Source organism: Sander lucioperca, chromosome 15, assembly GCF_008315115.2.
Source record: "Sander lucioperca isolate FBNREF2018 chromosome 15, SLUC_FBN_1.2, whole genome shotgun sequence".
In the NCBI taxonomy this organism is placed as follows: Eukaryota; Metazoa; Chordata; class Actinopteri; order Perciformes; family Percidae; genus Sander; species Sander lucioperca.
In genome coordinates, this window is record NC_050187.1 from 19,009,474 (window position 1) to 19,024,546 (window position 15,073).

Here is a 15,073-nt window from a genome sequence, read left to right on the forward strand (position 1 = left end):
CTGCTTATTTATGATTTCTTATAAAATATATGAAAATATTGCACATTTTATAAAGGGTTTAACATATGGCGTAACTGTTTACAATGTTTCCCGTCATGCACTGACCCTCTCGTGGGCCCCTGGGGGTCTCTTTCCCAGCCAGCCAGGACTCGAATTAGAAACCATGGTGCAAAGGATGGCAGGTCACACAAATGTCTCCTGGTCATTTACAATCTCTCCGGTAGAGTTTGCTGTGGCCGTTCCCTTATGGTTCCCTTGTCTTCCTCCTCTCGGCTCCTCCCCGTTGATGTATCAACTCTGACGGGTCACGTTATCGGAGGGGGGTAGTCTGTGTGGAAGCACTGAGCTCCCTACCGACGAGTCACAGTCTGCCTGCACTTACCATTAAATATTAGTCAGAGTTGACGGGAAAGCGAAACCAGCCGAATAACAGCCGGGATTGTTATAAAATTCCCCGACGTTGAGCAGTACGTCGGACACACGGCTGTAATCTAAACTGAGGAGCTAGATCTCATCGCGGGCTGGATGCGAAGCTCGGCATTATAGGTGCATCGGAGTCTGCCGACGACATGAGAAATAAATAGTTGGTAACGTTGCTTTTCTTCTATAAGAACGCATCTAATATGTTTCGTTGGACTAATATAATGCTTTGACAGTAGGAACGAGTGTATGTGCGTAAAAATAAGATGTCAGTTTAGCCCAGAGTGACATTTCCAGTGTTATTCTGAAGCAAGTTGTCACTTGCTTTCAAACGCCACAGCTAGTACCGTCCTGTCGTGAATTCCCCAACGAAAATGTACAAGCTAAATGTTATATTGTCATTGTACGTAATGTGAATTGTTTAATTGTGATACTAGTTTGGGATGTGTTGTCGAAGTTTCACTGAGGTTGGACTTTGTAGGACACTTGAGTTAATCTGACTTGTTTCTTTTAAGTGGAGTCGTCGCCTGCTAATGCTCCATTTGCTAATTGTTGTCCAATTATGATATAGGCCTATTCTTCATACGCATTTACTTCAAAATAAGTTCTCACCTGTGGGTTTGCACGGCCCACAAATTTCTATTCCATTTTAGACTAGATATATGTCAAGTAGAAATACGATGTGGTAGGCTTAATTTTCACAGGGGTAGTTATTTATAGAGCGCCCTGCAGAAAACAGTATTCCATGTTTAGAAATCAATTTTCAGTTTGTTCTCTTTTTAGTCACACAGCATCAGTTTGGATCCAGCTGACGTCATGGATGAAAGTTGGAAAAACTGCTTCGAAGAGGAGCTTCTGTGTCCCATTTGCCTGAATGTCTTTGATGAACCCATTCAGCTGCCATGCAAGCACAACTTCTGCAGGGGTTGCATCTCTGAGGCTTGGGCCAAAGACAACGCTGCGGTCCGCTGTCCCGAATGCAACCATGACTACGAGCAGAAACCCACGCTGGAGAAGAACTTTAAGCTTGCCAACATAGTGAAGCGGTTTAACGCATTGAACACTGAGAAAGTCCCTGCTGTGCTGCACTGTGTCCTCTGCAGACGAGGCCCCCCTCTGCCTGTGCGGAAGGTCTGTCTGCGCTGTAAGGAGCCCTGCTGCCAAACTCATATCCAGACACACCTACAGCAGCCGTGTGCAGCCCCGGGACACCTGTTAGTTGATGCTGAGGAGCTGAGTGCTTGGACCTGTCCCAGTCATGAGGAGTACAGGCTTCTCCACTGTGAGGAAGAGCAGGTGGCTCTGTGTCCGTTCTGCTGTATCTCTCACTGCACTAACCAAAGACACACAGTCTGCGATGTGGATACGCAACGCATACAAATGCAGGTACATAAATCGCTCCCACGCATACAGTAGCCTACTCTTACTTACCCATTCACTTGAAACTATCAGCTGACAGTAATGTGACTGTCAAAAGAATTGATAGATGCACTTTCTTCAATGGATTCTTCTTTGAATTTTAAGGAAGCCGCAATTTCTTTCAGTTCATTGGTCTATAAAGGCCTTCTCTCTTTGCCTCTTCCTTTTAATCTTATCTGACGTAATAGGACTGGACAGGTGAAAGCCACCCCTCGGGGCAGATGATAGCACACACACGCACACACGTCTAGGCATATGTCCCAAACAGCTTTTAACCTTGATCACACCGCCCATTCTACACTGCCACGCCTTCACATTAGCCACCCTTTGCCCTCCGGTAAGTGCTGTGATGCAATCTGCATCCACCGGAAACGATGACCCCTGTGCGTAGGGGGGGGGGATCCACATGTAGTTTGTTTATGTTAGCTACCCAGATTAGTTTTAAGGATTTGTTTAGGAGGAAATGAACACTGGCAAGGCTGCAGAGGCTGATAAACAAATTGAAATACTGTTTTCATGAGAAGGAAATGTGGTGATTTGTGAAAATGTTCGCAAGCCAGCAAGTTTATAACTTTGCTTTTTAACCATTCACCACAGGGAGTTGGACATTTTCAGGGAGAAAAAAAGGTTAGAAAAGAGGAAAATATATTCTACAGTTTGTGTGTTAATCTAACTTGACAGTAGGTAAATAATGAACAGTCTTGGCAGGGTTAACCTCTGGATGAATAGAGGAATGTGTTTTGCATAAGGCCAGGGTGTCATGGCTGTGTCCACTTCTATATTTTTCTTAGTTCTATACATCATTTCAGTTTGCTCTCTTCTCACAAGTCTAATGTAAGTGGCAAGGTGTAAAAAAACAACCACCCACACTGCCTTATACACATTTCTTCCCTGTTTCATCCTGCGGAGCATCTGCCGCGTTGCTTTCTTGTAGATACGTTTGGTGATCGCATTATTCCAGTTGGGAAAGTTACAGACACATTTCTTTCCAGTGTGTGGATCACAAAGTTCTAAATTGGTTGTCTTGAGTCTTAAGTGCAAACTGTTGCTCTGGGTCAGAGCTATTATTGGGACAAAAGATGTCTGTTCAGCCCTTTCTACAGCTGCTCTCTACGCACACACAGATGCACACACCCACCCAGCTTTCTGTTCTTTCACAACTGTATGTCTGCAGGGTAAATGGAGTTATCCAGGAATCAGAGTTCCTGGCTCTTCTCCGATTAACACTGTCCATGCTTGGGCCTTCAAACAGACTGCACTGTAATACTGATAAATGTGGCAATAGCCAAAAGTTAGGCTTCTTGTATGCTGGTTCATTTCTTCAAGTAATTTGAGGCCGAGTGGCTTCTCTTAGACTTAGAGGTTGTTCTCCTTGACAGAGCTGTAGTCTATTTTGGTAAAAAGGATTTTAAATTCCCCTGGCAGCACTCTTGTTACTTTTTGGATAAACAAAAAGGGAAAAACCAATGTAGCTATGTTCATATCTTTGGTTTTCTTTGGCTCTCAAAGGAGACTTTTACAGTAACCTTTTGCAGGCTTGCTGGTAATTTCAAGACGAGAAAGGACGAGTAATATAATAGTTATGTCGTCCCTGGGACAGGCGGAGGAGGAGTCCTCCCACACAGCCTCACCTTGGTTTTCTCAGGCATCTCAGCAGGAAACCATTGCTCATGGAAGCTCTGCCGTTTGCAGTTTCTTGTATCTGGGCTGAAGTGAGTCAGTTCCCCAGAATGCTGAGGGCAGTCCATTGACATCAGAAGTAGGGAATAGTTGTCAGTTGATTGTGAAAGAGACTCTCTGTTCATTGAGCCTGAGGCTCCTCATTTAAACATGAGCTTCCTGGCAACCCACGGGTGTCTGGATGCCTAAATAGGACAGTGGGGAAAGTGATCATTGTTGGATTTAATCTTGATAAAGGTAGGCTTTCACGCTGCTACAGAGAGATCAGCAAGCAGACAGTTCCCTCCCGTCCCCTTATGCTATTTCAAGCACACAAGACAAAAAGGGTATTGGAGGAAACACGGCAAAATGAGGAAGACACAATTGTTGAGCAGAAGCATCTAGTCACAGTGAAGCTGTTGCCATTACGTGAAGCCAAGTCACATAGCAAGCAGTTCATACACTGTTTACGAAAGCAAACATCCCAACAAAGTGTTCATTCCTGTTTTTGTCAAAACAACAGTCACACAGAAGGTATGAGATACCACTGAGCTTTTAAGCACTGTGTTAAGACAGTTATTATTAATGCAGGTGTGCTGTCTGAAAAGTATTGGACAGTGCACACAGTAGTAGTACATGAAAAACTGGATAAAACAAGAAACAGCCAAGTAACTAGGTGCCACGTGAGTTTGCAGGGCAGAGTCAGGTGTTATGGGTTGTTTGAAGAGGACTGTTCAGCTAAAACTGCCTGTATAAGCAATATGTAGTGTGGAGATGTGCTATGAGTGCGTGACACATGATTAAGGACCACACACACACACTTTTCAACATGAATACTGCCAGTTTCATGTGAGAAAATGACATCCAAGTGAGACCCCTTCAATGCTGACTGTTGAAACTGCAACAGGGATGCAGCATGGTTGATCATATTATTGAAAATGCAATGTTTTGAGCTGCACTGATCAATATTTGTGTATGAACAATAGATTAAGTGACTCTGTGTCAATTGGGACTTTGGTTTTATGGCCTAATGGCAACTTTACTGATTTGGTTCACCCTCACCGCTCTCATCAGTAATGTTTCCATCCACAGCAAGGAGCTAGAAAACAGCTTTGAAAAAGCCAATGTACACTTCCTGCCCAGCACTAAATATCAGACTGACAAAGGTAGCGATTAGTTAACATTAAAGTTAGCTAACAGTTAGAGGCTGTGTCTGAAATCACTCCCTCGTTCACTTATTCACTACTCCCTATATAATGGACACACATGTATTGCATTGTGGGATTGTTAGCAGAAAGTAGCGAAAACAATACTTTTGTCTTTCCATTGTGGATTTTCTTATTGAAATTCTTATGAAATTCACACACCCAGAAGTTAGACAATCAGTCAGAGACTAGCTAACATTGAGGAGCATTTAGCTGCTCAGAAGCCAGGTAGGAGTTGGTGGAGACCTTAACAGTGCTAATAGGAGAATGATTAGTGGACATATATTTGTTGGGTGGCCAGAGACATGAGACCATGTCTGCTGGATGTGTAATTAGGCTACTGTTTACATTCACTAACAACTGTATATGGTGATAGTATGCCAATGTGTTTACAGGTTGTTCCACTGTCCCTAAGTAGCCCAAAATGTCACTTTAAATTCTGTTTTTGTTTATTATATTATTCCCTTGTTAGTGCATCCTTTGACAATAGACCAAAGTCCATGTCATGATCCAAGTTATCTTAAATGTGAACTCGAAGAAGACAGAAATATTTCCCTGGTGAAAATTGTCAGCACTTCACTAAAAGGACAGTTTAAAGAATATACAAACAAGCAAAAGTGGGTGTAGTATTATGAATTGGCTGGTATTTAACGTCATTTAGAGTCTTTCTTTGCTGTTTTGTTTTAGAAACTGATGGACTGTTGAAAGTGCTCACTGTGGTATAGTATAGTTGCCAGCCAGTTGTTGTACATAAGACTCCATGAGTGTTGTAAGCAGCTGAAGAGGCCTGTTGCTGTGATACCACAACGTAGCTACCCTGAAACTCGCTCACTAGAGACCACAGGAATGTCCTCATTCTCCGTATCTCTCTTTTTTGATTCAAACTTTCCCTCTGTTGGTTGCACTCTCTTTTTGTCAGTCATTCTCACTTTCTTTGTGTCCGTTCTTGGCATGTGCAAGCAGAGCCCAATAGTACTTTTCCTCTCGTTCTCTTTCTCCCATGCACACTCATGCGGAGGGAGAGAGCAGACCCCAGCATTATGCACACAGACATGACAATCTGTCACTGACACAGGCCAATGCAAACAATGGGAGTGATGCATGTGGCAAAATGAGAACGCAGAGAGGGGTAGTAAGACACCCCCGCTTTTTGCTCCCTCACATACACATCAGCTTTCACATATAAATACATACACACTGCTTTGTTGCCATGACAGCAGGGTTTCTTTTATTTGGGCATGGTGCCTTTCCCATGCAGAAACAGTTCATTAAAAAGTGTACCTGCCCTCCCCTGTTCCTAGTTAGCTGTCAACCTATTACTGTAGATGGATTTCCATCTCCTGCAGTAAATGGAGAGGGATTATGTTTTCTTCTGTGCTCGTTTACTGGCCTTTAGCTCTTTCTGCACTCTGATTCAGCCAACAGAGGAAGTAGGCTGGTCCCAACAATGGACTTCACTTGATGTTGTCACCCTGACAAACTTAGAAGCAATCAGAGATGGATTTTTGCAATTGTGTTTTCCTTTGCTGGTTCTTTCCTCATCAATAAATGCATGTGGTTGCTGCTGGCAGCTGTTGTTTCCTCTGTCAAATCTGGATTATGGATCGGGAAGTGGTCTTAGTTACTCATGAATAGCAGCCAGGTTTTCTGAGGTCACAGCAGAGGTCTGAGTTTTAAGAAAGAGTTAGTATGTATGTTTTTCTTCTTTTTCTTCTTTTTTTTATAGATGTATCCTGTTGGGGATAATCTGTCAAACCCATCTCTTGTATGTCATGTCTCCACAGGCCATGCTAATGAGGCAGCAAGGCAGACTGGATGGTCGTGTTCAGAACATCGATGAGCAGCTCACCAAGCTGGAGTCAGACAAGACACTGATGAAGGTACAGTACAACACGCACATTTCATATACTTACAGAGACACTATTCTAAACATTATCAGTACTTTTTTTTTTCTTCTATGTCTTTACTTGTTTTCTGCTGAATGGTGTTAATAATAATGTATGTAGTAAAGATGCTTATGCTAAAAAAAATGCAGAAATAATTGGTAACATGGCAAAGTTCTTTGTTAAAATTGGCACTCCAGTATTCAATATTGCACCTTCAGGGGACTCGCAAGAGACAGATTAAAGAAAGAATGGTGAAGTCAAAAGTGATGACCTTTTAGTCATTTCTTCTCAGACATGACAAAAACCTCCTCTTGACCCACCAAAGACATTATACAACTATTTTCAGTCATACTCTGCATTGCTAGTAAATTCATTTTTACATGTAAAAGAGGTGCCCATATAGTTTATGTGTGTGTGTGTGTGTGTGTGTGTGTGTGTGTGTGTGTGTGTGTGTGTGTGTGTGTGTGTGTGTGTGTGTGGTCTCCAACCTGTCCTTTCTTCACAGGATGCAGTGTCTGAACTGAAGGAGCGTGTGAGAGCTCAGTATCAGAGGATGCATGCGCTGCTAGAAGCGAACCAGGCTGAAACCCTGCAGATGCTGGAGAGCTCCTACACCATGTATGTGAGGAAAAACTCCCAGCAGGTTTTGCAGCTCAACGAGAAGCGCCAGGAAGCAGAAAAACTCCTGAGCTCAGTACAAATGTTCTTCAAAAGAGCAGACGGCATTAACTTCATGAAGGTACACATGCATTCACATCTGTATACAGCCACACAAACACACATAATACACACACACCTGCTGAAAATGTTTTACAGTATTTGCATCAACATTGTCGCACACAAACCTCATTTGCACGAACGTTGATGCATGTACTCAGACAGACCACAGCAGGCTCATTGTCTATGTATTCTTCTGTTCACCTCATAGTAGCTGTTAGCGATATGTTCAAAGGCAGAAGGTGGGTTTGATCTTCTTATTGTCTTTTTCAGAACACAAAACCTTACCAGCTGCTAATGGACAGGTAAGCATTTCTATGCCTGTTTTCACTTTACTGGGACGTGACTGTGTTTAGCGTTTATCATATGTTAGACAATCAGGGTGAGGATGTACATAGAAGTGCATAACAACTTTATAAATATTGTAGTCACTTAATATGCCAAAGTGGTTCATTTCTTGCTGCTTTGATGCTTTTATACACACTTGTTTTGGTACACTGACCACTATCCTGCTGTAATCAAATATTGTTTTCCCAACCACAATTTATTTTCATATACCTTTGCAAATTTGGAGGACTCTAGCAAATACAAAAGATATAGGAAATCAACCATACTTTATTTCTTTATCTCATTTTTCACATAATCCTACTCAAAATGTGTATGCATAAAGGAGAGATGTATACTTCACTGTTGCATGTAAGGTATACGTCACCAGCAACATAGGCTTCCAGTCTTTGTGTCAAGTAAAGTGCAAGTCTCAAGGTGCAGAATGCATGTCAAGCAAGGTTGCAAACGGCTTATTAAATCTGGTCCACAGTATTTTATGTATCGCTTTTTTTTTTAGGTCAAACTCGCACATAAGTAGTGCTATCCCTCCATTCAGAGTGGGCCAGCTCAACTCTAATCATTTGCTATCTGAACTTTCAACAAGAGAAAAGAACATGCGAAAAATGCTGGAAGGTAAGAAAACATTGCAAGTAGGAGTAAATAAAGATGAGGGAAAAGTGTATTTTAGAATATTTAACATCAATCTCTGGGATATAGTATGATCAGAATTAACTGTTATCTCTTTCTGCCACACCACTACTTCTCAGAACCATTCAATGAGGCGCCTATTGTTGAGGTTGTCCAGTCTCACAGCAGCTCTGCTGGCTCCCATATGGGGACTGCTTCAGGACTACAGAAGAGGAAATATGGCATGGCGTTTCTGGAGAGTAACACAGCAAACTCCACCTCCCACGATCCTCCACCATTGCTCTACAGCAGCAAAAAACCCTTCCTGGCTGATCAGAGCCATCATGCTTCATCCATATATTCCTCTGAAGGCCTCTCCCAGAATCCTCACGACGGCCCCGGCCATAGCCGACTCCTTGACACTGCAGCCCATCACATGGTGGGTCTAGGGTCCAGTTCTAGCCACCACTCAGGGACCATATTCCCCTCCTCCCATTTCTCCAGTGGAGGTGCCTCGCAACAAGCCATGTACGAAGGGAGGAAAGTACTGATGTGCACTCTGAATAACTGCTGCTGCTCCAGGGCCCCCGCTGCTCGTGCCCGGCCTCCGTATCCAGCATTGGACTCCTTCCCCTCCATGACCTCTCAGGAGTTTCCCCCACATGCCACGCTACCTGCAAGCCAACCACTGCAGCATTTTCCCATGAGGGGACTGATGGAAGCCTCCCAGGCAGCCAGACACCCTGACTTCTACGGCCTGTACGGCCAGTCTTCAACCAAGCATTATGGGACCAAGTAATATACCAGAATCAGCATTTGTTCCGTTTTTATGAAATCAGAATTTCCATGTTTGCTTTTTGTTCTTTTCCATTTTGGTTCAGTTTGTGTCTGCAACACGCCTTCATGATAATGTCATTTACTTGAACCCATGCCCTGTTAATGTTGGTATCCTGTTTATTTCCTAAATCACAGTGACAGTAATAATGTTCTAATTTTCAAAACGGAGTTAGTATTTTTATTTATTTTCTGTTTCAATTTGACTGGAAGTGCTAATGTGAATAATGTAGTCTTAAATCCATTCAAGCGGTGAACTAAAGAAACAACATATCCTTCATCACGGGTCCTGACATAGGACACCAGAGACTTCAGTGCCTAAAAAGACTGTTAACATGCTCTTATTGTACTTGCCAGTTCCTAGCTCTTGATTATTTCCTGTTTGTGGCTGAAAGCATGCAGGGAGCCTCTCCATGCACTCCAAAGTCCATGTGGCTTTAAAAACACACTGGACTCCAAATGCTTGTCAGGTTTTTCATGAATTTTTATACAAGATTATGAATAAACCAAAATCAGTGGAAAATATTGAATAAACAAGCATATTATATATACGACCTTTTGTCGTGATTTAAGCATTTTAAGTTTACACTTGTATGTAATCTTGTGGGCTTTTACCTGTGCTTATAGTGTAAACTGTATGGTATCTTTGTACTGAGAAGCACATAGTGTGGTTTGTTTAGGTTAAGAGGTTTTATAGTTTAACTCACTGGGTTACAGTTGAAATGTCAGAATTTCCTGTAAAAAAGAAAAAAGAAGCAAAGCCATTATTGCAGTGCATCCCACCCTGCTATTCACCCACTATCTATTCATAGGCTCAAAGGATTGTAAATGGAAAAAAAAAACACTGGATGACCACATGTTTAAGATCTACCGCATTCAGAGGAATCGTAGAACACAGTGGAGGAGGTTTGGACAATGATTTGTTACAGACCAGGCCACAGCAGGCCCATTATCTGCCAATTTAGGACAGTTCACTTCCTTGTCAACATCCTGGTCTCTGGCAAAATCTGTGTCTCATCCCTCTTTGTCTCATTATTGGAGCTCATTGTCAAGTTAGGTCAGAGAACAGGAATAACTGATGAGCAGCACCTCCCTCCCCTCAGCTCTCTCTCTTCATCTCCCGACTCTCTCGAGGTATCATTTGCTGGGGCTTGACACGTAGGAGGAGGAGGATTTGAGCGGCAGATGATATAAGCACAGAGTTTTAATGAGAGCTGGGACAGCATAGTCATCTACTTATCTGTCACTCATACTCCTTTCATCACCCCCCCCCTCCGAGCTAGACCGTGAGATAGAGGGAGGGAGCTGAGGGGCGGGGTGGACGGCTTAGAGGGAGGAGAGGAGAAAGGGAGGAATGGTTAGAGAGGGGGGAAATACAGGGGGGGATACAGAGCAAGTGAGGCACATCACTTATTAATAGGTTATAAAATGTTCTGTCTTCCTGTTTCGTTCTCCTTTTCTCTTGTCCAGTCTGTTTTTTTTATTCAAGAGAGTGAATACATTTCTTAAATTTCTGATATCCTTACCAAAGAACCCGGCCCCTTTTAGCAGTGAACACATAAGGCAGAGTAGGAGAAGGAGGAGCTGAGGTTTAGTTACAGTGTGGCATGATTCTGACTGTGTGTGTGTGTGTGTGTGTGTGTCTAAGCCTATTAGCATTCCCCTTGAGCACCGTTCCTTCTGTGTTATTAATAAAACATAGAGTAGATAACCTGAAGGAGGCCATACCATTAATTTAATCCATATCATTTCATCTGTATCTGCATGTTTATATCAACGTTGCCATTTTAAACTGTAAAATCATCAAAAATTAGGGATTTAAATGTTAAACATGACTTGAATTCTGTCTGAATTTTAGTTTGAACAATATTTGGAATGCCTACTACAGATGATTACATAGTAATTTACCAACATTTGTATTAGCACAAACTTGAAAAAAAAAGGTATGCAGCTTTGTGCGTTTGGTTTGTGCCACCTTGTGTGCAGGCTTAGTGTGAGTCAATTCTTGGTGTGTGTGTGTGTGTGTGTGTGTGTGTGTGTGTGTGTGTGTGTGTGTGTGTGTGTGTGTGTGGCACAGTGAGGTTACATATAGGGTAAAGGGTGATGTACTTGACAGCTGTGCTCTGTTGTGGCAGGTGTGTTGGAGCTGTATGTATGAGTACAACACGCCCCTGCCTGCAACAGGACATGAGCCTGTAGTGTGTGTGTGTGTGTGTGTGTTTTTTCAATGCATGGGGAACTGTCAGCTGTTGTGCAGCTGTTGTTTGTGTACTTTAGTCAATGGCTAGATCTACTTGGAGTTAGTTTTTACAGTGGGCACTCTCTCTGAGTCTTTCACACACACATTTTCTTGCCCAGAATTTATTATATTCTCAGGGTATATTTGCGTTTGCTAAAATGTTGATACTGTAACAGATGTTTGCATCCTGAGATGTCAGTAATAGCTCTGTAACATTCACATCGCAGCCACAGATCCACTTCTGCTTAAGGCAGATATCTTAAAAATGTTGGTGTCAGTCCCTTAGAATGGGCTTTGTAGATTTACCATTTTTGCGCTGATAAACACTTCATCAAAGAATAACTCCTGGAATCTACTGAACATCACAGACTGATATATAGCAGCTGAGGGTGGGGTTTTCCTCTGTAACTCAGGCCTTTGATAAATAATATTGACATAGTCCCAATACATTTGCACAGCTTGCAGCTTGCATAACCGTCCCGTTGGTTCAGGGGTGGATGTGAGAAGTGGCTGACATGGCAGCCTTAAGTATCGTAGCATGTGGAATAAACAAGTGGCCATTAGCGCTATTAGTCTGGGCACACAGATTCTCAGCAGTCCTTCCAGTAACACTGACAGGAACATGGACATGTACAGCATAATGCATACAGAGTGGCTATTCATCAACCATGCAGAATGCTAACCTTCATCTGATAAGGCCTTTGAAATCAGTGCCAAAACTCCAATCCAGGATAACAGTGTACACACACACACACACACACACACACACACACACACACACACACACACACACACAGTGCAAAAACATCAAAGAAAAATATCCGTGGCCAATGTTTATTGATCTCCAGGTCTATTTTTGCCTGTGGATATCATTGTAATATTAACCAGTCTTCTGTCGAGTTTCAGCTGAAGGGAAACAGGCAACAATAAAACAATGTACATGTATATAAGTGAAATAAGCAAAGACAGGAAGGGTGTGTGCAGGGTAACTTTACCAGTTTGTATATATGAATATGGTAGGCGTTTTAGACTCCCTCTGTAGAGAACAGCTGTATGCAGTTATTGTGTGAAAATACAGTGGCGTGCCTCAGATGTTGCCATAGTAACTTTGGACCACACTGGAGTGACACATGCGTGTCAGAGGTGGAAACTAATAAAATATCTTTACTGAAGTACTTAACATTATGATTATGATTATTATTATTATTATTGCAGCTGCAATATTAATAAATTATAAAATTTTCTCTAAAAGGCTGTAGTAGAAATTATTATTATAGACTTATTGTATCCTAAATTAAACCTTCATTTTATGAACTTTTGTCCATAAGATATATGAACATTTTGCTGGACAATTGAGGATTTTATTTGTGTGTTTTGTGTATGTGTGTGTGTGAGAGATCTTATGGTCTGGTCATGATGATGTGTCGATGACGAGCTAGCAAACAGGAAGTTGTTTCTGCCAGGTATTTAGCAAACAAACGACTTCTCAGATGAACATACATACTTTGAAGTGGCACTTTATTTTTTTTAGTGTTCAGAATCTCATATACACCTATTTCAATTTTTCAGATTCTATGACAAACATACTTATTCTCTTACTTATTCAAGTATAGAAATTAAAAGATGAGATAAACAAACAAACCTATAAATTAATCAACAAACATAACACCATAGTAACAAAACTATAAATAAAACAGAGAGAAATAATTTTCAATAAAGTGAAGCAATACAGTCACACTTCTGCCAGTGCTCAAGAAATTTTTCCATTCTTCGTTGAAGTGGCATTTTTTAAAAGTAAAAAAACGCTAAAAATCCCCTGTTAACTGTCTCTCGGGTTCAATGTAGCGACATTGACAGTAATGCTACTCTCCAAAATAATCTTCATTCCAACATTTGAACGTGGATCGACACTTGAATGAACTAAATGAAGCCTACAACATACACATTTTTTTCTTTACATATGCTAATGTTTTTACACACTAGATATCACATACATTAGTAAGAAATACTCCATCCGTATGTCTATTTGTTACCTAGTTCTCCCTATAGTGGCCTTGACATTGAGGTTCTCTATCAGAGTATGTTTACTAGTGTTGAACTGTCCTACTGCCTTATGCCAACCTGGCCCAGATCACAAGACAGACAGACAGCTGCAGGTGGACAGACGACAGGCCCCTGGCAACCATGGCACATATCTGGATGGATTCACTCAGTCGGCATGAAGAGGAAATGTTTGGAACTGTGATATGCTGTTAATGATATCATGTTTATGTGTGTGTGTGTGTGTGTGTGTGTGTGTGTGTGATTAGAGTGGGCAGTATAACACTGAAGAGCAGCTGTTCTACACTCTTTCTTCCACTAGTGAACTATTGAACACAGAACCTCCAAACTCAGCAGGGTCGAGAATTGAAATCCACTGTGTTTTTTTACCGTAATAAATGCTGCTATTCTTCAGGACAGTACCTGTGGCGTTCTGGTTTGGGTGAACCAGTCTTTCATCACCTTGGTCAACTACGCCAACCGCAATGCTGCATCATCTTATTTCTCATCACATGGCAACAGCTTTTCTGTTATTTGATGAGAGTGGCGTAAAAAATTAGTGACTCAGCATCAGCAATATTTATGATGATGAAACTACTTCTGGCAAAGATGAAGTTGGATTATTTTGTACTTAATTGCTCTCACTGTACTTCATGGTACTTTCCAATCATCAACCATTTGTATTAAAAATCAGTAATCCATGTAGGCTACTGTATGCTGATCTATAATACTTCCACAGATCAGCAGTTCTAAGCCCTCTCTTAATGTACTGAACATTAATGAAGCCAACCTTTTTCCAGATACATTTTTTTTTATTTGTCTGCACCCATTCTCACCATATGGTTGATGGATAGACTTGTATTATATTTCACAAGCTGTTTGGAGAGTTGTGACATTTTCTGCTCATTTGGAGCTGTAAAAAGCTCATGTCCTCGCTGTCATTTGGACAGTTAAACTGTATAATTAAATTAATAATTTCAGGTTTAACATAAAAATATGGAAGAACAGATGTGAACTATGTGACATAGGAGCACATAATTCAAAGAATAGACAAGTAAAGCTATGTTTCTAGTGCATATATTAAAAAAAGGACTCAAATTTAAACGAATGTGTCAGCAAAAAGAAAACTGCTAACACTGTCCCCCAAATGTCAGTGGAGTTTGACATGAAGGTAAATTCAAGTTTGACGAATAGGGGGAACTCTTCCCACAAGACATTTGACCTGGCAGTGAGTGATGTCTCATTTTCATTGACATTTCTTTCAACATGCTTCACCGTGTTAACCAGCAGATTGTTGCTGCCTATGCTACAGACACAAGCCCTGCTCTGGACGCAGCTTTAACTTCTACATCGAAGGTTAAGGACGTAACGCACCACACAGACGCTGCACCATAAAACCCTTATGCCCAATAAATGTGGTATAAATGTTCACAAAACTCCCACTCAGCGTACGCCGAGTTGGACGTGGTTTATGAGTCAGAAAATAAGAAGCAGCAGCACCTGCTCCGAGCCAAGGTGACATGAGGGTTACTCATCTTGTTGCTTCCCTTCACTCCCCACTTTACCCTAATAATGCTAAATCATCTATTTAAGCTTCCTCTGATTAAAGCATCCCTACCCTCCTCCTCCTCCTCCTCCTTAATCCTGTCTCCTTGTTAGCAGAATGCTGCCATCAAGGACATCACACAGGTGGTCATTTC

General features: G+C 41.7%; 1 protein-coding gene across 3 annotated transcripts; it reads left to right on the plus strand.

The window, feature by feature from the left end:
* The first annotated feature begins 267 nt into the window (after positions 1 to 267).
* trim8a (tripartite motif containing 8a) lies at positions 268 to 9,639 on the plus strand. Of its 3 annotated transcripts, none has more exons than XM_031304684.2 (7): positions 268 to 583; positions 1,204 to 1,806; positions 6,488 to 6,583; positions 7,095 to 7,328; positions 7,580 to 7,611; positions 8,151 to 8,266; positions 8,401 to 9,059. In XM_031304684.2, the coding sequence occupies exons 2-7, from the start codon at positions 1,237 to 1,239 to the stop codon at positions 9,057 to 9,059; spliced, it is 1,707 nt and encodes a 568-aa protein (XP_031160544.1). In that variant the 5' UTR covers positions 268 to 583; positions 1,204 to 1,236. The 3 variants fall into 3 exon arrangements, with proteins under 3 accessions (XP_031160544.1, XP_031160539.1, XP_035848208.1); XM_031304679.2 differs by having other exon boundaries at positions 269 to 587; XM_035992315.1 differs by lacking the exon at positions 268 to 583 and having other exon boundaries at positions 1,237 to 1,806; positions 8,401 to 9,639.
* Positions 9,640 to 15,073: the final 5,434 nt, after the last annotated feature.

Coding starts and splice junctions, on each gene's coding strand:
- trim8a (XM_031304684.2), top strand. CDS start 1,237: ATGGATGAAAGTTGGAAAAACTGCTTCGAAGAGGAGCTTCTGTGTCCC. Junction 6,584..7,094: donor CAGACAAGACACTGATGAAG/GTACAGTACAAC, acceptor CTTTCTTCACAG/GATGCAGTGTCTGAACTGAA. Junction 8,267..8,400: donor CATGCGAAAAATGCTGGAAG/GTAAGAAAACAT, acceptor ACTACTTCTCAG/AACCATTCAATGAGGCGCCT.